The sequence below is a fragment of the Carcharodon carcharias genome, chromosome 8 (assembly GCF_017639515.1).
Source record: "Carcharodon carcharias isolate sCarCar2 chromosome 8, sCarCar2.pri, whole genome shotgun sequence".
Classification (NCBI taxonomy): Eukaryota; Metazoa; Chordata; class Chondrichthyes; order Lamniformes; family Lamnidae; genus Carcharodon; species Carcharodon carcharias.
In genome coordinates, this window is record NC_054474.1 from 71,891,366 (window position 1) to 71,917,003 (window position 25,638).

General features: G+C 43.3%; 1 protein-coding gene across 7 annotated transcripts in view; it reads right to left on the reverse strand.

Annotated features, from left to right (window-relative positions):
• Positions 1-25,638, reverse strand: part of LOC121280937 (lateral signaling target protein 2 homolog) — a 68,497-nt gene that overhangs the window by 40,026 nt on the left and 2,833 nt on the right. For 4 of the 7 annotated variants that reach the window (XM_041193388.1, XM_041193381.1, XM_041193386.1 and 1 more), the window contains exon 2: positions 8,318-8,458. In XM_041193388.1, the coding sequence (XP_041049322.1) occupies positions 8,318-8,458 (141 nt within the window). Of the gene's footprint in view, positions 1-8,317; positions 8,459-24,220; positions 24,337-25,638 lie in introns of those variants that run through there. The other 3 variants (XM_041193382.1, XM_041193387.1, XM_041193383.1) reach the window with 2 other exon arrangements.

The following is a 25,638-nucleotide window of genomic DNA, read 5'->3' on the forward strand; positions in this document are numbered from 1 at the left end:
AACACAATCCGTAACCTCATGGCCCAGCACATCCCCCACTCTACCATTACCATCAACCAGGATCCACCCTGGTTCAAAGAAGTGTGCAGGAGGGCATGCCAGGAGCAGCACCAGGCATACCTAAAATTGAGGTGTCAACCTGGTGAAGCTATGACACAGGACTACTTGCGTGCTAAACAGCATAAGCAGCAAGTGATCGACAGAACTAAGCAATCCCACAACCAACTGATCAGATCTAAGCTCTGCAGTCCTGCCATATCAGTCATGAATGGTGGTGGACAATTAAATAACTCACTGGAGCAGGTGGCTCCACAAGTATCCCCATCCTCATTGATGGAGGAGCCCAGCACATCAGTGCAAAAGACAAGGCTGAAGCATACATAACAATCTTCAGCCAGAAGTGCCGAGTGGATGATCTATCTCAGCTCCTGCGGAGGTCCTCAGCATCACAGATGCCAGTCTTCAGCCAATTTGATTCACTCCACATGATATCAAGAAATGGACACTGCAAAGGATATGGGCCCTGACAATATTCTAGCAATAGTATTGGAGACTTGTGCTCCAAAACTTGCTGCACCCCTAGTCAAGCTGTTCCAGTACAGCTACAACACTGGCACCTACCTGGCTATGTGGAAAATTGCCCAGGTACGTCCTATACACAAAAAGCAGGACAAATCCAACCCAGCCAATTACCACCCCATCAGTCTACTCTCTATCATCAGTAAAGTAATGGAAGGAGTCATCAACAGTGCTATCAAGTGGCACTTGCTTAGCAATAACCTGCTCACTGATGCCCAGTTTGGGTTCCGCCAGGGCCACTCAGCTCCTGACCTCATTACAGCCCTGGTTCAAATACGGACAAAAGAGCTGAACGTCCGAGGTGAGGTGAGAATGACTGGCCTTGACATCAAGGTAGCATTTGACCGAGTGTGGTATCAAGGAGCCCTAGCAAAGCTGGAGTCAAGGGGAATCGGAGGAAACCTCTCCGCTGGTTGGATTCATACCTAGCACAAAAGAAGATGGTTGTGGTTGTTGGAGGTCAGTCATCTCAACTCCAGGACATCACTGCAGGAGTTCTTGAGGGTAATGTCCTTGGCCTAACCATCTTCGGCTGCTTCATCAATGACCTTTTCTCCCATCATAAGATCAAAAGTGGGGATGTTTGCTGATGATGATTGCACTATGTTCAGTACCATTCGCAACTCCTCAGATACTGAAACAATCTCTGTCCAAATGCAGTAAGACCTGGACAATATCCAGGCTTGGGCTGACAAGTGGCAAGTAACATTCACACCACACAAGTGTCAGGCAATGACCATCTCCAACAAGAGAGAACCCAACCATCGCCCCTTGATGTTCAATGGCATTACCACCACTGAATCCCCCACTATCAACATCCTGGGGGGTTACCATTGACCAGAAACTGAACTGGACTAGCCATATAAATGCTCTGGCTGAAAGAACAGGTCAGAAGCTAGGAATAGTGTGATGAGTAACTCACCTCCTGGCCCCCCAAATCCTGTCCACCATCTACAAGGCACAAGTAAGGAGTGTGATGGAACACTCCCCACTTGGCTGGATGAGTGCAGCTCCCACAGCACAAAAAGCTGGACACCATCCAGGACAAAGCAGCCCGCTTGATTAGCACCACATCCATAAACATTCACTCCTTCCACCACTGACACACAGTACCAACAGTGTGTACCATCTACAAGATGCATTGCAGGAATTCACCAAGTCTCCTTTGACAGCACCTTCCAAACCCACGACCACTACCATCTAGAAGGACAAGGGCAGCAGATAGATGGGAACACCACCACCTGGAAGTTCCACTCCAAATTGCTCACCATCCTGACTTGGAAATATATCACCATTCCTTCACTATCACCTGGGTCAAAATCCTGAAACTCCCTTGCTAACAGCACTGTGGGTATACCTACACCACATGGACTGCAGCAGTTCAAGGAGGCAGCTCACTGCTACCTTCTCAAGGGCAAATAGGGATGGGCAATAAATGCTGGCCCAGCCAGTGAAGCCCACATCCCATGAATGAATAAGAAAGAAATTTCCTACCACTGAAATGATCTAGAGTGATAAATCCTTCAGCCTTTCAAATGAATTCATTTTGTTCTTTGTTTTCAGTTGACACATTGGTATTTTGGATGGAATTTGTCTTTTCCATCAATGGATGCTGACTCAGTAGCTATGCATCTCGCAACATTTTGGTGCCTTTGTCTCAGACATCATGTTGCAACTCATTTTGCCCCTCCTTACATCATAAATATATTTTTTTTACTTCTCTCACACACACAAACACATACGCACAAAAACAAATACACACAAGCAGAGAGTGGAGAAAAGATAGTCAAATCCCTCAATGCTCATTCCATACACATGATGGTGAAACCATACCAAGTTATGTAATAGTAAACAAGATCTTGCAAATCTTTTCTGGGGTAATATTATGAGACAACACCATCTCCAAATAAGGATTCCAAATGCATGCACCACACCCTCAAGTCTTACAGCAAAACCAGTCAGCATTGTGGTATTGGGTTTCAATGCATATTTTAGAATCATCAGTATCTATTTAGCTGAACATTGCTAAAGACAGATAATTGCAGCTTAATGAAGATCTGAGATTTTATTCAGTGGATAGTACAATAATTCTTGAGTGCCTTACAAAACATTTACATCTCAAAAGGGGTGGAATCCCTTCTTGTTAACAGAATCTGAGTAACTATATTCCACAAAATTGAAGGAAGCCCTTCAAGTGTCAAAGCTTTTGCAACCTTGCCACTTGTTCATCTTCATACTTTGAAATCATAAAATCATGAAAAATTGCATCAATAATGCATTGATCACCTCTTGTTTATACGAAAATTCTGTGCGCTACAGGGCCAGTGTACTGGTAACATCCTAAACTGTTAAAGTATTAGTAGTTGTTATGAATGCAGGACTTTACAAGATGGTTTTGTCTTTAAAATGTCTCTTTTAACTTAAGCTAAAACAGAATGTCCTAGATAGGAAGAGATGGTAATCAAACTAACTCTGACTGGATACAGGCCCATGTGATCCAAGCTGAAACCTACTGAAAATCAAGTAACAGTTTTCATCCCTTGACACAAGGATCGACAGCTGCTTCTTGGACACTGGTCAGAATTTTCTGTCCCTGTTGGCATCAGGTGTCGTGGCGCACGTGAGCAGACATTATGGTGGGAAGGCCAAAATTTGGTTTCATGCCATCATGAAACCAGTTTACGATTGTCCACTCCACCTGTTAATGGCAGGCTGCCTTTTCTGCCGCTGCCGGTCAGGAACATCATTTTAATACATCTGCATCAAATTATAAGCCCTGCTCGCCGGAATGAAGCCCTAACTCAGTGGGAAAACACGCTGGCCCAGAACACGTCTTGATAAGTGTGACATGCAGAAGTCAGGACTTACTTTTAGGGCCTTGTTCACATTGTGGACATCCGAAGAGCAGAAGGAGCTGGAGCCCTACAGCTACCAGACCCTGGAGGAGCATGTACATTGCATGCTGGGTGGATTCTCATGGACTTGGCTCTGCTGCAAAACAGCTCATGGAAGGTGGAAAGCCACCGTCTGCTTTGAGACATCAATGTCTTGGCCTACGTCTACTATCAATAATCTTTGGGGGATGGGAGAGGAAGGTCTAGGTTTGACTGGGAGAGTGGGACGATCTACCCGGCTGAAGAGACGGTTGGTGGGGGGTGGGGTAAAAGGATTTCTGCAGGGAGGTGAGAGGAGTTCTGGGGTGTGCAGTATCGATGGGGGGGTGGTGGAAGACTTCTGGGGGAAGGGTGGTTGGTGGAGACTCAGTGGCAGGCATGGACCCTGCGGGGTAGGAAGGTGGTAGTCAGGGGAGGTCAATGTGGATGGGGGTGGGGTTTGCAGGAAGGTAGGGAATGTGCACATTCCCAGGGCATCCCGGAAAGGAAAAAAAGAGTTCTGGCTGGTAGGGTGGTGGAAGGTGAGGTCGGGGGGTCCACAGTGATGGGGGGGTGGGGGGGTGGGAAAAGGACATGGGTGACTGGGGGAGGGGAAAGGGCAGGGGAGCTAAAGAAAATTTACAACAACCATGCTTCTAAAATTGAAAGTGAGTGGAGCCTTGTGTTGTGTGGGCACAGGTGCTGCATGAGAGTGTGATAAGTGGGTGGGCGGAAATGCAGGTCGGCTCAGGTGGACAGCTGAAAGCGAACCCCAGCAGGCAGCATTGAAAATGCTCAGACATTGAGATAAGTGTGATGGACGAAGGCTCCGTATTCCTGGGAGAATGATTGCATGAGGCTCCAAAAGGCCCTGCCACACACATACTTCTCCCTCCAGAATCACTCATGGACTGGCTGTGTGCAGCTGGGGGTGGGGGAGGGGGCGATACAAGGGGAAGACTTGTGAAGCCTGTAAATGAAGCTGAAAGACAACTTTTCACATTACTCAGTGAAAGCGAATATATTTTCAGATTATGAAGTAACAAAATGTGTTCAGCTGTGCAGCAACTTATAATCAGAAATTCTTAACTTTTCTAAGTTTACCACTTCTTCTAGGTGCTGCTCTGACATCTGCAGCAGGGATGGAGACGGCCTGTGCAATGGTTGGCCCTGTTACCTCTGATGACTTTGGCATGGGTCCTCTAGACAGCCGGGTCCTCAGGACCCCAGCTGGCTATGGCTTGCTTCCTCTGGGCCAATTGCTCCTCTGTGGTGACAGAGGATGAGGTTGAGGGGCTCACAGGCAAAGGGGACTCAGAGGAGGACAGCCTCTGAGATTCCTGAGTGGATGACCCAGGGGTGTCCAGCTGCTGCTCCTCCTCCCTTGAGGTGCCTGAGGGCTCCAGCTTGAATCCTTGAGCAGAAGGAAGGAAGTTGAGGTGCCCCATTTCTCTCTCTTGTTGCCACTACAGGAACTCACCCATGGCTATGTGATGGAGTGCAGGTCTGCACACATCTCCGCATTCTGCTGGACCAGGGTCTCCATGGCATCTGCCATCCTTCCCATGAGACCTCCACATGCGTACTGTGAACACCACTCCTCCAACTTGCCTGTCACTCTGTTGAGGGCTTCCAGCAGCTCTGAGTGATGTTCCCTTGCCTTCTGCTGACTCCAGAGGCTCATCTGTCTTGGGCCTCACAGATGCCTCTTCCCCGACAGTCCTCAGTGTGCCAGGCAGCTTCGCTGAACCTGCCTCCTCCTGCTGCAGATACATGTCTGTGTAGTGACCACCAGATTGTGAACCCAAGCCTGCTCTCGATCTAGGTCCCACTGAGGTGTCTCTCTCTGCTCTGGTGGAGGGTGTGGGTAAGCACAGTGATGGGTTTTCTAGCTTCTTTCCAGCTTTTCAATGGAGGTGGTGTCCTCTTGGCTGGAGGCAAGGACGTGGATGGAGTTGAGGGATTAGCTGGCTGAGGGTGTTGGTCGCTTGGCAGAGCTCCCTGTGAACCAAAGTAGTGCATGGCAGCAGAGTTAAAAGTAGGAGAGAGCACACTCATATTTGTGTTGAGGGAAGAATGATGTAGCAGGATCCCCACATGGTGTTCACCGCTGACCTCACTATCACTGCAGGCACAGGCCACGTCCTCACCAGTCAGCACAATGGCACGCTCCTCAAAGTGAGTGAGGGGTCTAATGTGGGTCACTGTGCTGCTCCGCCGCCCCTCAGTCTATGACCTCTTCCTGCTGTTGTGAGCCAGCTTCTCCTGCATGAAAACAGATGGAGAGAATGTGAGCAGGACACATGGCATTGCATGGAATGTTTGTGTGGTGGGCAGAGCCATGGATGGAATGAGGACGCGAGCTCAAGAGGATATGAGACTTGTGAGGATGTGAGGGTGTGTGTGAGAGTTAGTGGTGTTGTCCCTTGAGGTGTGAGATCCCTGCGGATGTGTGGCGGGTTTGCGAGTGTGAGAGTTGAAAGTGATGAGAAGTGTGACTTACCCTGGCAGAATAGATGAGACCATTCATCTTATTCCTGCACTGGATGGCTATCCTCTTTTTCAGGGCATTGGCGTGACAACCACTGCCACCGCCTCCCATGCTGGATTGATGACCTTGCTTACTGGCCTTTGCCCAGACCGGGTTAGAGGACATTGCTTCAGGCTTCCACTGCACCCTGTAGGCACTTCAGGGAGGTGTCGCTAAATCTGGGGGCAGCACATTTCTTTCCTTTGACAGCCATCAGTTCCCAGTAGCTTCCTATCCCTTGAAGAGTGCTAACTCTTTGTAGGAATGGTCTTTAAATATGGTATCAGATTTATTGAAGAACTGAGGTGATGGCGGGGTGGATGAATCAGAGGACGTCCCACTAGTGGCCTGGCATGTTTCCTGGGAATGCATATTTAATGAAGTGGGAAAGGGATGATATGGTGTGAAAACCCGCCATTACAGTTAGCAGGTAAAACGTTCTTTTTCCTGCCCGTTGCCGCAATTAGATCAAATCTGGGATGATTCCACCCACAGGGAGACCAAAGAAATTACTGCTGTCGGAGGGAAGCAGCAGCCTCTGCTATGAAGAGCAGGGTGAACAGTTTTTGTGCTAACAACCAAGCAGAATGTTTGGAGAAGTTACTTTGCTGTTCAAAAGGAAGGGAAGAGACAGATGGGACTTTGAGTTTTAAGGAACAGGAGTCACTGAGGTGAGCCTTTCTGGTGGAAGTTGGATCTGAAATACTTTGTCTTGGTGGAACAGTTTTCAAAAGACATCGAAAGATTTGACTTGATGTGGCAGGGAGAAGTGAGCCTGTTGGAAGCCAGGAGTACTTCGAGACTTAATCTTGCATTGTTACCCATTAATCAGAAACATAGCATAAAGTAAAAACGTGCCATGTGGCAAATTCAACTGACTTAATTAGTTAATGCAAAAGTACGTTTTCTTTAAGTTGTTGCATTAGTTTCCTGTTAAGTAGTGTTTGATCTTTGTTGATTTTGATTTGTTTGTTACAGTTAAGTCTTAAAACATGAAATCTTGTCCTTCAGTAATTTCCATTGGTAGCTGTGAAATCCATCTTCCTTTAAAAAAAACATTTTTGGTCTCCATGGGGCTTGTAACAAAGTACAGGAAAACCAGTACTGCAAAATACAACATAAAACAACCGCCTCTTGCCTGGAGTTAGGATCTACAACAAAAAAAAAGGAGGCATTTCTTTTTCCAGCCAAAGTCCATTTTTTCTAAACATTAAGGATCCAGATTTTGCAGTCAGTGGCATAGGAATGGTGCTCACCACTGATGTTGATAAAAGCTATTCGCAAATTTTTAGTGGGTTCTAGTGTGCAGCTTCCTCTATTCCACTACCAGTTTGAATTCAACACCTTCCACAGGGGGTTGTGGTATCCAGGAACAGAGCAAGACCTTAGGGAGATGGATCAGCTAATCAGTTGAAGAATTCGCAGCCAGCAAAGTAGGAAGTAAAAAGCAGGGACATTGGATTAGGGCTTCAACACGAAGGTGCCCCCTCACTAATATTTTAGAAAATTCAGACGAAAGTCCCAGAAAACCAAGGAGGGCCTTTTAAACATACTGCCTTGGCACTCAGCAGCCTCTGTGGCCAATTCCGATCTGCGTCTGGGGGGAGCAGGCCCAACTCTGCTGTGCCCGCCCCTCCAGAGTGAAAATTGTGCCATTTGGGGTACTTTTCACTCCAGGGCAGGTGCACTGAGCCAGGAAATTTCTTGACTCCCGATACTTACCTTGGCAACAAAAATCCAGCCCTGTAGATCTAGAGGTTAGGTTCATTTTAGAACTAATAATATGTTGGGTACATTAGCCTTAAACAGGACACACAAGGAGATAATGTATTATATCATCACAAACATGTTATTCCATTCTCATTTGACCCAGCTACAGTGAAGGAATGGTGATATATTTCCAAGTCAAGATGGTGAGTGACTTGGAGGGGAACTTCCAGGTGGTGGTGATCCCATCTATTGGCTGTCCTTGTCCTTCGAGGTGGTAGTGGTCGTGGGTTTGGAAGGTGTCTGATGTAGTTGCAAAACTAGACTAAATTGAGGTGTGTAACAGGTACCTTTAGAAATATTCCAACTGGGATTTTGCAGTATGTTTACATTTATTCTCAGAAATATTTCAATTTTTATTAACAATTTTTTTGGAATATTGCCCGGCAAAATAAAAAAAGTTGAAAGCACTAAAAGCCTGATCACTATAACCAAGTTTGTAACCTCCACTATGTTTAAGTTTGGATAATATCCATAATTTGTTTAAGCGTCTAGCATGTGCAAAATGAAATTGGATTAGCTCTACCACACAAGATTGTCTGCATGAGTCCAAGTCTAAGTCACTGACCTGCCTGGCCCGAAGATTATTTAGTTGTACCATATATTGTTGGGGGTCATTGTGCAGATTCACGTTATTCAGCTCAGACGTCACTTGAATCACTTCCTTATCTGCATAGAAGAACTGAGCCAATGGATGTGGGTTGGACCTCTGAAAATATACAAAATACAAGTGTCAAAATACAGAAATAATCCAGCGAGATCATCTCACCACAACACCCTATTGTAGCACATGAAAAGACATCTTAACTTGGGCAGTGATTCATAGCAATAGGATCCTGGCTCTTTACTGAACAACCAACAGGTTCATTGGAATTCATTTTGCAGCAGAGCCAAAAACTTCTGAATAAATGACAACCGGTTAGGGAGTTCTCTGCACATAAACAATCCATGCATTCTCAAAATAACAGCCAACAGAAGAATAGTAACTTGATCCAGAGTTTAAGTAGAGCTCTTGATGTCATCTATAGCTATGTACATCCTTATAAAAGGTGCATTATTCACCACAATTCAACTGTTACTTCTTCATATACAAACTCAAATTATAAACCATCCTGCAAATCATAACACGGAATGTTATGGGTTGCCAGTCTGTACAGAGGATTGTCCCAGCAAATGGAAAGATGGAGAATATTAAAATTTAACTAAATTGCTAATCCTCAAAAAGAAAAACAAGACTAACGGAATCAAAGGAATGTGACAGCAATCCTAACCGATGCATATAATCAGTGTGTTTGAGTTTGTACATCACTTAGATCAAAAGATCAGATAATTGTAGCTCCCTCCAAGCACCTGTATTTTTTTTTAAGAAGGCGTCCCTTAAGGTGTAAATAAAAACCAAAACTTAATGAGAAATTTAAGTAACAAAATGTAAACACATCTGATGTTTTACCCTCCTGATTTCCTGATGCCAAATCTGGAGTTCAGCTAGATTTCATATTAATTTTTGACTCTTTCAATATTTAAAATTTCTGAATTTGTACTTCCTCTTTAGGATGGTGTCAGCCTATGTATATACCCTCAAAATTAACAGACTGTTAAAAATTAAAATCTCAGAATAATACATCCATACTATTCTTACAATATCTCAAATTGGAAATTAGGGGGAGATGGCAGCATTGTGGTACTGTCACCAGGCCAGTAATCTTGAGGCCCAGGCTAATGCTCTGGAGACAGGGCTTCATATATGCCCACTATGGTAGCTGGTGAAATTTAAATTTAATTAATAAACCTAATTGCTAGTTTCAGTAATTGCCGATTGTTGTAAAAATCCATCTGGTTCACTAATGCCCTTTAAGGAAAGAAATCTGCTGTCCTTTCCTGGTGTGGCCTACACATGACTCCAGAACCATAGTTGATTCTTAAGTGTCCTCTGAAAGGGCCTAGCAAACCAGAGCAGTTTGATACAGCTGAGTGAAGACTAAAGGAATGAAACCGGACAAACCACCCAGCATCAGAGATGAAATGGCAAACAGTCCTACAGATCCTGCAAAGTTCTCCTTACTAACATCTGAGGGCTGGCGCCAAAGTTACTCTGTCTTACAGATTAGTCAAGCAACAGCCGGATACATTCACACTCACAGAATCATACATTACAGACAATTTCCTAGACAACGCCATCACCATTCCTGGATATGTCCTGTCCCTCTGGCAGGCAGGCCCAGCAGAGATGGTGGCGCAGTGGTATACAGTTAGAAGGGAGTTGCCCTGGGAGTTATCAGCATTGACTCTGGACACTATAAAGTCTCATGGCATCAAGTCAAACATGGGCAAGGAAACCTCCTGCTGATTGCCACATGCTGCACCCCACTCAGCTGATGGGTCAGTATTCCAAGCTGATCACCAATTGTAGTAGCACTGAGGGTAGCAAGGGTACAGAATGTACTGTTGGTGGGGAACTTCACTGTTCATCACCAAGAGTGCCTCGGTAGCACCACTACTGACAGAGCTGGCCGCATCCTAAAGGACATAGCTGCTAGTCTGGGTCTGCCATAGGTGGCAAGGGAACCATCAAGAGCGAAGAACCTACTTGACCTCGTCCACACCAACCTGCCTGTCACAGATGCATCTCTCCATTACAGTATTGGTAGCAGTGACCACTGCACAGTCCTTATGGAGACAAATTCTCACATTCACATTGAGGATACCCTCCATTGTGTTGTGTGGCGTTACCAACGTGCCAAATGGGATAGAGTTAGCAACTCAAAACTGGGCATCCATGAGGCGCCATGGGCCATCTGCAGTAGCAGAATTATATTTAACCACAATCTCTAACCTCATGGCCCGGCATATCCCCCATTCTACCATTACCATCAAGCTGAGGATTAACTCTGGTTCAATGAAGAGTGCAGGAGAGCATGCCAGGAGTAGCACCAGGGATACCTGGTGAACAATTTAAAAATCCCTGGAGGTGGAGGCTCCACAAATATCTCCATCCTCAATTCTGAGGGAACGCAGCACATCAGTACAGAAGACAAGGCTGAAGCATTTGTAATCATTTTCAGCCAGAAGTGCTGAGTGTATCTCGGCCTCCTCCAGAGATCCCCTTCAGGCAATCTGATTCACTCCACATAATATTACAAAACAGCTGAAGGCACTGGAGACTGTAAAGGCTAAGGGCCCAGAGAACATCCTGGCAATAGTACTGAAGACTTGTGCTCCAGAACTTGCCATGCCCTAGGCATGCTGTTTCAGTATAACCATAACACTGGCATCTAACTGGCATTGTGGAAAATTGCCCAGGGATGTCCTGTCCACAAAACGCAGGACAAATCCAGCCCAGCCAATTAGCATCCCATCGATCACTCAATCAACAAAATGGTAGACATTGGGAAATGATTCTCCTGGCTAGGAATTCGAGAAAACACAGTTACCATCTCGGATTAAAAGGGTCAACCACTTAGCACTGAGATGAGGAGAAATTTCTTCACTCAAAAGGGCTGTAAATCTTTGGAATTCTCTACCCCAAAGGGCTGTGGATGCTTAGTCAGAGTATATTCAAAGCCAAGGCAGTAGATTTTTGGGTACTATGGGAATTAAGGGAGATTGGGATAGAGCAGCAAGGTGAAGTTAAGTGAGAAGATCTGCCATGATTCCATTGGATGATGGAGCTGATTCGAAGAGCTAGGTGGCCTACCCCAGTTCCTATTTGTTATAATCTGCCTATCTAATTCTCTTTCCTCCTTTCAGAGGCTCCTTGAAACCTACATCTTTGATGAAGCTTTTGGTAATCTGCCCAATACCTCCTTACATGGCTCAGTGTCAAATTCTGTTTTATAATGCTCCTGTAAAATGCCTTGGGGCATTTTAATTTGTTAACCAGCTTTATAGATGCAAATTGTTATCATTGAAATATCTAAAACAGTACAAGTAATCATAACATCTTCCAATACTCCAAAATGCAAACTACCATAGCCAGTAATACCTTGGCAGCAACACTATTCCAGAATAAGCAATATAACTACAGCAGAAAAGAAACTAGGACCTTCCAGGAGTTTAGATAAGAAAGAAATGCCAAACTATCACTTTTCATAAAGATTTGTAATTGTGTTCATCTCACCATTGATCCCAAAAGAAAGTTGTTTTTATTCTTGAAGAGATTAACCTTCATCATCAGGATTTAGTTGTGGCTCAGTGGCAGCACTCTTGTCTTGGAATCTGAAGATTGTGGGTTCAAGTTCTATTCCAGTAACCGGAGCATATAATGTGTGCTGAAACAAACTCCTGTGCAGTATTAAGGGAGCACCACATGGTCAGAGGTGTTGCCTCTTGGATGAGATGTTAAATTGCCCACCTTCTCAGGTGGAATTAAAATATCCCAGAGTACTATTTGAAAAATAATTATAGGATTTCTACATTGTCCACAATTCAAAATTATTTAATTGGTTCTGAAGGACTGAGATGTCCCAAGGTCATTCATGAATGGTGCTTTATTAATTCAAGACTTTCATTTCAATGTAGGTAGAGGGGTTTTGAAGGTGCCTTAAAAATATTGTATGATCCAGTAAAAATACTGGATTGGAAAAAGATTTTGGTATCTGTTGAAATGTAAGATCCACAGCTTAAGTACAATATTTGCTCTTCATGCAAGCGACATCAAGGAGGTCAGTACAAATGATATAGAGACAACCTAAAGAAAGCTCTTACAAATTTTTGCACTGCAGACCACCTCTCTGGGGAAAACACTACGGCCAACCAGCCCACTTGAAAGCAAACACTGAAATTTGGTTCAGCATGCCTTGAGGACCATCTACAGCAAACTTGCAACATCCAACATGCCCAGAGGAAGGTCAGAAGTGACGCTGTTGCAGAGGTTCCCCCAAACACCAACAATGACAACATGAACTGCCAGATCTGAGGATGGTCATGTCAATCTCACATCAGACTCTCCAGTACTGAGAGGACCCTCAGAAGACAATGAAGCCACCTACAGCTTGAACATGCTTGAATAATAAAGACTTTACCTCCATGATCTTTATACTTATTCATTCAATTGTGTTAGAATTAAATTCCTGCTTTGTTTCGTGTTTAAAGTTCTCCATGAAGTTTTAAAATATTATAGAGAACAATGTCCAATTGCCAGGAGTACAAAGTATCCCGGCATATTTATTTCTGAAACAGCTTTGTTATAAGCAGCATTTAAAAGTTGCATTGAGACACACCTGTTTGTGTCAAATCACAAACTTACAGTTTGCTTGGTTCCAAGAATCATGTTATGAAAACAGTCATACTTTTAATTAAAACTGAAGCTGTTTGTACAAAAAGGGTAATGCAGTCCATTATGACAATCATTGAAGAATTATACTGCACAATTCACAATTGCTTTTGATCTCCCTTCCCTCCGATATACACTCTTTACATTTCCAAAAGGTAACAAAGGCTCATAACCATTATTTAATAGAATTAGTGATCACCAACCAATAATTGTTAGCACGATCTTAGTGAGAGGATAACACAAGAACAAAGAATAACGGTAGTTATATGCAGAAATAAAAAGACAAATAACTCCCAAATGTTTGAAGTCTAGAAAAACCAAACAACTAAAAATATACAGCAGACTGACCAACGTACATAGAGAGAAAAGACAGGTTGATGTCTGGGGTACGTACCTTTCATTAGAATTGGAAACGAACATGCATTTTCACACAGAATTGAGGGGGCATTAAAAGTGGGTGCGGAAACAATAGGTTAAATCAGTTGTAGTCAGTGGTTAGAATAATGCATCATCTGCTTAAAAGAAAAGCAAGAAACAATGCGATCGTTTATTAAATCTAATTAAGAGAATGAGAAGACATTAAAAACATCTCAAAGCAATGTATGGGTAGCCAAGATAGTGGGAGGTCTGGCCATGTATGTCTTTCAGGTTATATGGAATATGCTTTGTTCTAATCCTACCCAGGTCAATTTCCTGATCTCTCCGTCTACTACATTTACGACTGTTGCTTCCAGATTTAGAGAACTTCATTAGCTCTGCTTTGACTTTCCACTCAAACTTCTTGATCCACTTCGGACTTTCCTCTTCCTGAATTCCTTGCCGATGGTAGCCTTCTGCATAAAGGCTCCTCACCTTATTTCTCAACTATGGTTTACTCTTGGAGATTGACAATGATCCCATTTCTGTGTCACAGCTCTCACCTCCTCTTTTTTTCTTTATTCTTTCACAGGGCATGGGCATCACTGGCAGGGCCAGCATTTGTTGCCCATCCCTAATTGCCCTTGAACCAAGTGGTTTCTTAGGTCATTTCAGAGGGCAGTGTGAACCAAATTGCTGCGAGTCTTCAGCCACATGTAGACCAGACCATGTAATGGTGGCAGATTTCCTTCCCTAAAGGGCATGAGTGAACCAGATGGGTTTTTACAACAATCGATGATAGTTTCATGATCTCCATTACTGAGACTTGCTTTATATACCAGATTTATTGATTGATTTTAAATTCCACCAACTGCCATGATAGATTTGAACATGTGTCCCCAGAGATTAGCCTGGCCCTCTGGTTACTAATCCAGTAGTGTTGCCATTACACCATTACCCCTTAAATTAATGGCAGGATCTTCCTTGTCCAACCTTTCTAATCCATCAGCTTCTGTATTTGTCAACTCATTTTCCACCACCTCTAAGGCTGTGCTGCCACCAAACACACCTCACTGTCCGCGTCAATCTTTTGGAGGAACTCTAAGAAATATACTTGCACACTCTTCCACCACTTCAACTTCCAGATGCAACATTTATTCACTTACTCTTGCACATTATCCAGGACACTTCTTCCGTATTAAACAATAACCTCAGTGTATTCCTCCACTCAAGTATGTTGTACTCACTGCTCAGTGCAGTTTCCTATGAAACCAGGATTAGGAGACAGTTGTGCAGAACAATTGCATTCTGTCCCCAAGTTAACCTTGACTTCACCATGACTCATTCCTTTAACTCCCCTTCCATTTCCACTTTACCACAGTCTTTGACCTCACATTGTTCCAAGTCTGTTTAGCGCAAGCTTCAGGAACAATGTCTCATTTTTCTCTTGGACACTCTGCAGCCCTCTGGCCTGTGCATTGACTCTCCTAACTTAACACCTTACCTATGTATCCACTCTCTTTACAGCAAGGAGGGGGGTGGGCGGGAACAATTTCTTCTTCAACATCTAGGGCTAGGAGAAAGAAGGTTGATATTCCAGTTCTAGACCTTTTTTTTGTTAGAACATAGTTCCACCTCAGAGGCAGGGCATCTAAACCTTTACTGTTAGCTTGTGATACTAATAAAATCATTGTTGGAACTAATACTTCAGTATTCATTTTAGATTTGTATTTGCTAGTTTCAATTCCCTTAGGTGGGCTCTTATCATCTTGGTTAGTTGCAGGATTAAAAAAGAAAATCTACTTTAGTATATTTAAAAATGTACTTGCATTGTCTCAAGGATATATCTCGCAAAGTTTCCCGTTTTTCTTTTAAGAAGGTCAATCAACATATTCACTTCCTATCTCCGATAAACATAAAAATGGACTGTAAAAGGTTCTATACGTATGGAAAAAGGAAAAGATTAGTGAAGGCAAATATGGGCCCACTACAGGCAGAGACAGGGCAATTTATAATGGGGAATAAGGAAATGACCGAGAAACCAAATAAACAAAAGAACAAAGAACAAAGAAAAGTACAGCACAGGAACAGGCCGTTTGGCCCTCCAAGCCTGCGCCGATCAGATTGCCCATCAACTAAAACATTTTGCACTTCCGGGGTCTGTATCCTTCTATTCCCATCCTATTCATGTATTTGTCAAGCTGCCTCTGAAACACCACTATCGTACCTGCTTCCACCACCTCCTCTGGCAGCGAATTCCAGACACTCACTACCCTCTGCGTAAAAAACTTGCCCCGCACATCTCCTCTATAGTTTTTTCCTCTCACCTTAAATCTATGTCCCCTAGTAATTGACTCTTTCACCCTGGGAAAAAGCTTCTGACTATCTAATCCATCCATGCCACTCATAATTTTGTAAACTTCTGTCAAGTCACCCCTCAATCTCCATCGCTCTAGTGAGAACAATCCAAGTTTCTCCAACCTCTCCTCATAGCTAATAACCTCCAGACCAGGCAGTATCCTGGTAAACCTCCTCTGCACCCTCTGCAACGCCTCCATATCCTTCTGGTAATGTGATGACCAGAATTGCACGCAATATTCCAAGTGTGGCCTAACCAAGATTCTATACAGCTGCAGCATGACTTCCCAGCTTTTATACTCAATACCCCTGCCATTGAAGGCAAGCATGCCAAATACCTTCCTGACTACCTAATCCACCTGCGTTACCACTTTCAGTGACCTGTGGACCTGTACACCCAATCCCTCTGCCCGCCGATGCACTTAAGGACTCTGCCATTTACTGTATAATTCCTGCCTGTATTAGACCTTCCAAAATGCATTACCTCGCATTTGTCCGGATTAAACTCCATCTGCCATTTCTTCGCTCAAGCCTCCAACCGATCTATATCCCATTGTATCCTTTGACAATCCTCTTCGCTATCTGCAACTCCTCCAACCTTAGTGTCGTCTGCAAACTTACTAATTAGCCCAGTTAGATTTTCCTCCAAATCATTTATGTATACTACAAACAGCAAAGGTCCCAGCACTGTTCCCTGCAGAACTCCACTAGTCACAGCTCTCCATTCAGAAAAGCACCCTTCCACTGCTACCCTCTGTCTTCTATGACCAAGCCAATTCTGTTTCCATCTTGTCAGCTCACCTCTGATCCCGTGCGACTTTACCTTCTGTACCAGTCTGCCATGAGGGACCTTGTCAAAGGCCTTACTGAAATCCATGTATATAACATCCTCTGCCCTTCCATCGTCGATCATCTTTGTCACTTCCTCGAAAAACTCGATCAAGTTAATGAGACACGACCTCCCCTTCAGAAAACCATGCTGGCTCTCATTAATACGCCCATTTGCTTCCAAATGGTAGTAAACCCTGTCACGAAGAATCTTCTCCAATAATTTCCCTACCACTGATGTAAGGCTCACCAGCCTGCAATTTCCTGGATTATCCCTGCTACCCTTCTTAAACAATGGAACAACATTGGCCATTCTCCCGTCCTCTGGGACCTCACCCATAGCCAGTGAGGATACAAAGATTTCTGTCAAGGCTTTTGTGCCTGTCTTCATAGAGGAAGATACAAAAATCTTCCAGCAAATACTAGAGAGCCATGGGACTAGCGGGAATGAGGAAAAGAAAGAAATTTGCAAAAAGGTAGTACTGGAGAAATTAACAGAACCGAAAGTTGATAAATCCCCTGGACCTGATGATCTACGTACCAGAACGTTGAAAGAGGCAGCTGTAGAGATAGTGGGTGCTTTGGTGGTCATCTTCCAAAATTCTATAGATTTGGAATTGTACCTGCAAATTGGAAGGTTGCAAATGTAACCCCACTGTTTAAGAAAGGAGGGAGAGCTGGAGAACACAGGAACTACAGACCTGTTAGCCTGACACCAGTAGTAGGGAAAATGATAGAATCTATTATAAAGGATGTGACAATGTGAAAACAGGACACTTTGCCAATCCTACCATTATTTTCTGAGTCAACAAGGATTTATGAAAGGGAATACATATTTGACAAACCTGTCGTAGTTTTTTTAGAGGATGTAGCTAGAAGAATAGGTAAGGGAGAACCAGTGAATATGTGTATTTGGATTTTCAGATAAGGTCCCACACAGGAGATTAGTAAGCAAAATTGGAGCACATACAGGCATGGATTGAGAATTGATTAATTGGACAGAAAATAAAGAGTAGGAATAAATGGGTCATTCTCAAGCTGGCAGGCTGTGACTAGTGGGGTAGCACAAGGGTCCCAGCTAGTCACAATCTCTATCAATGATTTGTATGTGGGGGCCAAATGTAATATGTCCAAGTTTGCTGAAAAAACAAAATTTGGTTAGAATGGGAGTTGTTAGGAGGATGCAAAAGGGCTTCAAGGGAATTTAGAGATGCTTAGTGAATGGGGAAAAACATGGCAGATGGAAAATAACGTGGAAAAATGTGAAGTGATCCACTTTGGTAGGAAAAACAGAAACGCAGAGCATTTATTAAATGGAGAGTGCTTGGGAAGTGCTGATGTCCAAAGGGATCAGGATGTCTTTTCTCATGAGGCACAAAGCTAACATGCAGGTGCAACAAGCAACTAGCAAGGCAAATGGTATGTTGGCCTTTATTGCGAGAGGATTTGAGTGCCAAACAAAGATGTCTTGCTGCAATTGTACAGAGCCTTGGTAAGACTGTAACTGGAGTACTGCAGAGAGTTTTGGTCTCCTTACCCAAGGAAGGATATACTTGTCATAGAGGGAAAACAACAAAGGTTCACCACGCTTGATTCATGGGCTGGTGGCATGGTCCTGTGAGGAAACTGGGCCTATATTCTCTAGAATTTAGAAGATTGAGAAGCCGCCAGCCAAAAACCTATCCCCAGAGCTTTGCCAATACCATTCTACTGGTTGACCAAAATGAAGGGAGCTTGACTGAATGACTGACCTTTACTGAGGCACAGCCCATGTGGGGAAGGTTGAGGAAATAACCATCTCATCAATGTGTTTCCCTCAGTTGTGCAGTTGAAATCAACAACTTGTATTATCCATGGCTGGAAATAGACAATACAAAGGTTTTGAGTTCTGACTTGCTACATTACCAAATCAGCCACAACTACTCTGCAGCCAGTATAAGACTGTGAACCAGAAAGCTATAGGTACAGGAAGTTTCAAGCGTCACCAGTTGGAAAGTGCTAGGGTGGAATTTTCCATGCCTGCTGGCGTCGGGCACTGCTCGGCAGCGTGAGCGGACAATATGGCGAGGAGGCCAAAAATCACGATGTTGTGAAACCAGTTTGAGATCGTTCGCTCAGCCTGTCAATGGCAGGCCACGTTTCCCACCATCGGATGTTGGGAACCACATTGTAATACAACTGCATACCTTTATAAGGCTAGCCTGCTGGACTCATCCCCCAATGCTGGATCGTCCATGCACGTCAGCGTGATTGCACACCAACATGTTTCACAACTGCACATTAGTGACATGCACCTGGTGAGCTGCACTTTTCTTGGGACGTTGAAGTTTACTTGTCTACCTAGCTTTGGGCAGCACTCGTGGCCATCAGCGCCAGGCTTTGTAAACAGCACCACATCACTTTTAGGGGCGGGTGTCACAGGCAGGCATCTATCTACCAGACCAGCCATTAGGTGGAGGTGGCTTTGTACAGTTACAGAGCTAGGGTTTGTTTGAGGAAGGGGGAGCAGTGGCCTCAGGCAAGGGAAGAGGCTGTAGTGGATAAGGGGTAGGGCTTGTGTGGAGGACAAGTTGACCTGTGCGACTGGCCTCAAGATGGTGAGGGCTGAGGAAGCAGTATCCAGAGGAGATGAGGCCAGATGGAGATGTGAGAGTGTGTGTGAAAGAGTGAGTGGTGATGTTCCTGGAACTGGCAGTGAGTGAGATGCCAGTGAATGTGTGATGGGCTAGAGTGTGTGAGTTTAAAAAAGTGATGAGATGGCTGCGTTACTCTAGTGGTACGAATGAGATCATTCATCCGCTGTCTGCATCGGATGGCCAACCTCTTCTGTGCAATGCTGGCACTGATCACCACTGCCATCGCCTACCAAGCCAGAGTGGTAATGTTGCTGCCCCTCCTGCTGCCAGAGCTGGGTAGAGGACATCACAGGAGGCCTCCACAGCACCCAAAAGGTGCTCGATGGATGTGTCACTAAACCTGGGGACTGCAGTCTTCTTGCCTTTCGGAGCCATGTCTTATTGCAGCAGTCCTGGGCTGGAAGCATGGAGAGGCATGTGCGTGGCTGTACTTTAAATTTTGTGCCCGCCGTTATGAAGTGGCAAGGTGATGGCCGGGAGGGGGCACAACTCGGAGCCCACCTGTCATCGAAACAGTGTATTTCCCGGGAATGCATAATTAATGAGGTGGGTTTGGGACAATACAGCCCAAAAGAAGCCGCCATTGCAGCCGGTGGATAAACCATCCTTTCACCTGCCTGCTACCGCACAAGTGCAAATCTGGGACAACTCCACCCCTAGCCTGTTTTCCACAGGTTTAAAAATAGCACTCAGAACACCATTCTGCAAAACATCAGAAGGAGTGAGGAGTATACGCCACAAGAAATTGCCTGGAGTACATTAGATGGTTGACAGCAGTGTGCTACGTCATTCCACAAAAAGACTACCAAGGAGCCTAAGAGAGTGAAAAGTCAACCAGGGGTCTTTGTCCAGTGATCTGTGTGCATGACTCATTCTGCAATAAGATCATCTAAGGGTACAAAAGCCCCTTTAGGAATTCTCATATTACTTGCTGTGTTTACAAGGCAGCTGTGCAGATCGCCTTAAAAAAAAATCATAACGATCCTGATTTGGAGATAACAATTCATTTTGCATATTGTCAGTTTGCTTTATTAAAAACTCACTGCTTATGCAGCAGCCTTTGGAGCAACAGCTCCATACCATCCTATGCAACAGAATCAGTGTAATCAGTGGTCACTGGCATCAATCCCAAAAACAACCTATACAAAAGAACTGTAACCCAGTACAGGATCAGAACCTAATACATGCAAACAATGAAACCAGTGTTTAAATATTGCATCAGAAATGAAACACTTAATTACACCATTTTACTAAATATCAAACTTAAAAAAAAACACAGAAAACACATATGGGTTCAGACACAAATCTTTAAAAAGTATTCGGACAAGTTGATGAAATACTGAAAAAAACATAATTTTTTAAATATGTTACGTGCCCCTATTTGTTAAACCTAAAAACCAATGTTAATACTTTATGAAGTAATGGGTTAGGCCATAGTTAGAATATTGTATCCAGCCTTGAACCTACTTTTGGACGGTTGTAAATACGAAAGAAAAGGTGAAGAGGTTCAACAAGGTGCTACCACATTTTGTTTTATTATTCTTTCACAGATGTGGGCATTGCTGGCTAGGCCGACGTTAATTGTGATCCCTAATTGCTCTTGAGGTGGTCGTGAGCCAACTCTTGAAGTGCTCCAGTCCATGTGGCGTAGGTACACCCACATGAGGCATTTTAGGGGACTACTAAAGGAACTAGGCCTCACAATTAAAATAAAAAAGCTTAAACAGGTTTAATATTTTAGAAAAGGTATTTCAAGATTGAGAAGGATTTTCATAAAGGTAAATAATTAGAGGGAATCTGTGTCCAGGGTTGTATCAATGAACACAGGTGTGTATGTGTTGACATGTTGTACTAACCAGCAAATCTCAGACTGGCAGGACATGAATGAATTTTTACCACTGTTTTACCGTAGCAAGTTACCAAACATATCCAAATGAGATAGCTGGGTGCATCTTTCTCCTCAGATATATGAACAATGATGGACAGGTGAACAACTTCTGGTCTGTCCAGCCTGTCCTACACAATTGCAATATCTTGTGTATCACAATGCATACTCTCTCCACCCCACCCAAAACAACGTGATCTCCTGGTGTGGTGAAGAAAGATAAAACCCCAGGCCAATTTCCCATCAGGGAAATTTCTCTTCAATCCATCTAGGTGATTGAAACTAGCCTAGAGATTACTCTGGCCCCATATTCTCAAAATATCCACCTTTCACAAGAGGTGATGTTCACCCCAATCAGAAAAGAAAGTCCAGCTCTTAAGCAAATTCAGCAAATTTGTATCCATGGAACAAGATGCTAGCCAATTCCAGAGGTCCACTATTCTCGGAAAAGAACTATTGTCTGACATCTAACCTAGATCTGGTCATACACAATATAAACTGTAATCCCTGGTCATCCCTAGTCCATTTTATTGGAACAAACTATCACAATCTATTCCCTCTGTCATCTTATAAACCTCATTGAGACCACCACTAAGTCCAAGCTTTTCTAAAGTGCAGAGTCTCAATTCTTTCAACCTATTTTGATAGTTAATATGCTTTATACTGGGAATTAGTCTAGTCTAGTGGCCCTCCTCTGCACCCTTCCCAAACACCTGTATACAACAATATAACTTTCTCAGTTTTCTTTAGATGGTGGTGGGGAGGGGTGACTATTAAAATCATATATTATAATCTTCATTTACGAAAGCCACCAAATTTTATTTTTAAAAAAGCTCTGTCAATACTCCAGAGTTGATAAACACCTAGTGGGACAAAGGGAAGCTTTGCTTCAAGCTCTGCTTTTACAAAGCATACCAAAAGTGCTTTTGGAGCCTCTGGCAGCCATTATCTTTCATATTTATCGGAATCAACTAAGTCTGCAACAATCACATTTATGCATCATTACACAGGACAACTGAACGCATTAAGTATCCACAATGCTATCTGCCTAACATAAAACAGACACAATAGTAACCCGAATTCACACTCTTATGACTGATTCACTCAGTTATAAAAATACATACTTCCTCTTCAAGCTGAAATCAAATGCTGTTATAAATAGGTGAGAAGGAAAACACCATCATGAGTTTAATCAAAATCGCTAAGATAAACCCATCTGCATCTCTAAACCAAGAGCCTACTTACTTAAAAATAGTTCTGCTCGAACCTCTTCACACTTCATGATACAGATCTAGCTCCTATGTACTTGTGCAATATATTGGTTTACAGATATTATTTAGTTAAAAGGCTTCCAGACAAATGCAATGCATTGCAGCAGAGATCACAGCCATCAGAATCTGACAGGCCCTTGGAAATTGAGCTTTCCCATCTTCACATATTTGGGAAAATCAACACCAACTCATGGCTGTACAAAGTGTTCAGTTCAAAACAGTTGCCCTCTGCACAAGATCGCAAGGAGGTATGTACCGTAGTCCAATAAGCGATAACTATTTCCCTTTCAGATCTGTGACGTTTTATCAGGAAGATCTGAGGAAAGGTCACAGACCCGAAACATTAACTCAGTTTCTTTCTCCATAGGCATTGCTAGATCTGCTGAGTATTTCCAGCATTTTGTTTTTATTTCAGATTTCCAGCATCCACAGTATTTTGCATTTGTAACTTGTTTCCCTTGCTGCATGACTGTCCATTCTGTATACAAGAGAATCATACAGTAAAGTTTTAACAAAATTGGTGCACTCCCACTGCATAAATGAGAAAAAGCGTGTATTATAGCCAGGGGTGTCAACCAGCTCCCTCTCTTCTCATGACAAAGTATAGCAAGACAGTGTTAAACCCAGATTGATGAACATCTAATTTTAGGAAGTGGGACTTTTTCAACTAATCTCAAGTTCAGGCAGAGCCCCGGTCAGTGGTCTAACAAGAAGGAGCTCCTCTACTGTACCAGTGTGATTCTTACCTTGTCTTACACCAGCCATGCTTCTAGACCTCTCCAAATGAGAGTCCAATTTAGTGCCCACTACAAATGGTTTAGCATTATTGGCTCTGACTACTCAGTTTAAATTACCCAAACTAATTTTATACATGGCCCTAATTTTATCCAAAGTCTGAACTAGGTGCCAGAATTTTGTGGGAGTACCTTCACCACACAAATTGTAGTGGTTCAAGAAGGCTCACCACCACTTTGTCAAGGCCAACTATCGATAGGTAATAGATGTCGACTTGCTAGTGACACTCATATCCCAAGAGCATATTTTTAAAAAATGGTCAATGTGTTGCCCAGTCCTCTGCAACTACTGATATTTAAATATTTTTGATGAAATTCAGGAGGTGGAGCCAAACTCAATTGATAGACTCGTTATTTTAGCAAATAAATGTGTTTATTTTCTCTTTAATGTTTCAAAGATTTGAATTTGGTACACACAAAATATGATATATTCCCAACTAATGCACTCAGGGAGGCAAAAAGGTGTCATGTACTCAAATGCCATCTATGATCTTCCCATTGCACAGATGAGGAATGGAGCTCAAAATCATGTGACAGATTTAATTTTTCATGATACCCAAGATTGTAAGCAGTAGAGAATCCTTCCGTCTGTCTCATTGAAAAAAATTATACCCCACACAGAAAAAATGTACATTCAACTGGCTTGCCCTGTTCTTCTGACTAGTCAATAATAGAGCATTTATGCATCACACTTGTGGAAGATTTTGTAAACCCAAACCATTTGCCCTTTCTTCCCGGCACATTTGCTGACACAATGAAAATGAACAAACTGACTTTCATTGCATTTCAACCACAGGTTTCATTGGCCAAAGCTAGATTTGCATTTACACCCCTGGTGACAGGTTGAGAATCGACCCCAAGGTGCTTCAAGAAGTTCTGTGGCCTGCTGGCAACAGAATTGATTAAATCACCACATAATGACTGCAAGATTGTTAGGACCTGTGCAATCATTTCATACCTAGAAAAATTATTCAGAACTCAACACAGCAAGAGACTGGTAATCAGGGCGCCTACTCTGCAGACTTCATAATGATCAACCAAAAATGCCTAGTATTTGTTGACTAGTTTACCTTAAGAGTTGACAACATGTTTTCAGAGTTAAGGAAGTGTCATAAACAACTTATGACCAATTTGTTCACCTACACCAACCATTCTTCTGATACTCTCTCCCTCTTTTTTGGATCCACATCTTTTTTTCACTGTGGTTGTACAATTGTTCTTCTACACCTCCAGCCATCACTAAGCCAGCCCTGCTTTCAACAGTGGCCCAACCAATCCTTAATCACGACGATACTTGTCTGCCTGGCTGAACTGGTTCTTATCTTGAATACCTTTTCACTTCCTCCAAATAAAAATTCCTGCTGTGGAAACCCACATGGCTTTTGGCAATGCCTATCTTTTGTAAATATGCTGAACACTCCCACTGAAGTCCTTTCCCAGACTCCTTTCACTGTTTCATTGGAGAGTGTGTTGGTGCTGCGTCCTGCTCACCCCTGCTGGAAACTTATCAAAATTGAAAGGCTCATTTATCGCTTACCTTTTCACAGTCCATTTCTGTTGCTTTCCACTTCAATTTCCCCTCCTACTCTGACCGTCAATTTAACCTTGAGGAACAGCACTATATTTCCATCTTAGGCACTCTGCCTTTAATAGCAATTGTAGTGACAGTCAATATTAACATTAGCTGCTACTTGCTTTATGATTTGAGATGCAGGTGTTGCCATGTTGGGGGTGGAGGTGATGAGTTGGTACATATTCCCCAGCCTATATCAGAATGCTGTGTTAGTGAAGTGATCTCCATTAATATGTTCACCTTTTCTTTTCTTAGGCTTCAATGGTGAAGACTATGGGGCCCCATGTGTCACCAGGAATCATAAAGCCACTGCTCCCATTAGAAGCAGGTTCATCTGTGACCTGCCTTGAAAGCCAGCCCAGAGAATAAAGGCCTTGCACCTTTCCTAGCTGTACAAGTGTCTGGGCATTCACAGCCTGGTTTCAAAGACGTAAAGGCCAATAGCCCAAAACTCTCACTTTTCAATGAGGAAAAAAATCTAATTCAAAACGTGACAAGAGTGCCTGATATGGAAGTGAAAACACCACACTAGTTCATCCAAGTGTGCTCTTTACTGTTTGAAATGATGGCTTCTTGTTCGGGGAAAGAGTAGGGTGACCTATGCTGCTTGGCTACTAATGAAATACCTGACTGAGAAACAGTTTATTTTGACTCTAAAATAGGAATGTAGTCCATTCCCTTGAACAAAAACTCCTTCCCTTAATAAACACTATTTATCAAAAACTGTGAATCACAGAACTGAACTGCTCCAAGATTGGGAAAATGGTGCAATATTCCTTGTGGAATTTCAGTCATTGGCCACATGCTGAGGAATTCACCTCATTTGCATTGTAGTGTGGATTTCTGAGCAGCAGCAGCAATAGGAAAAAGTGATTGTACTCAGTTGGTGAAGAATTCTACCTGCAAATTTAGGTT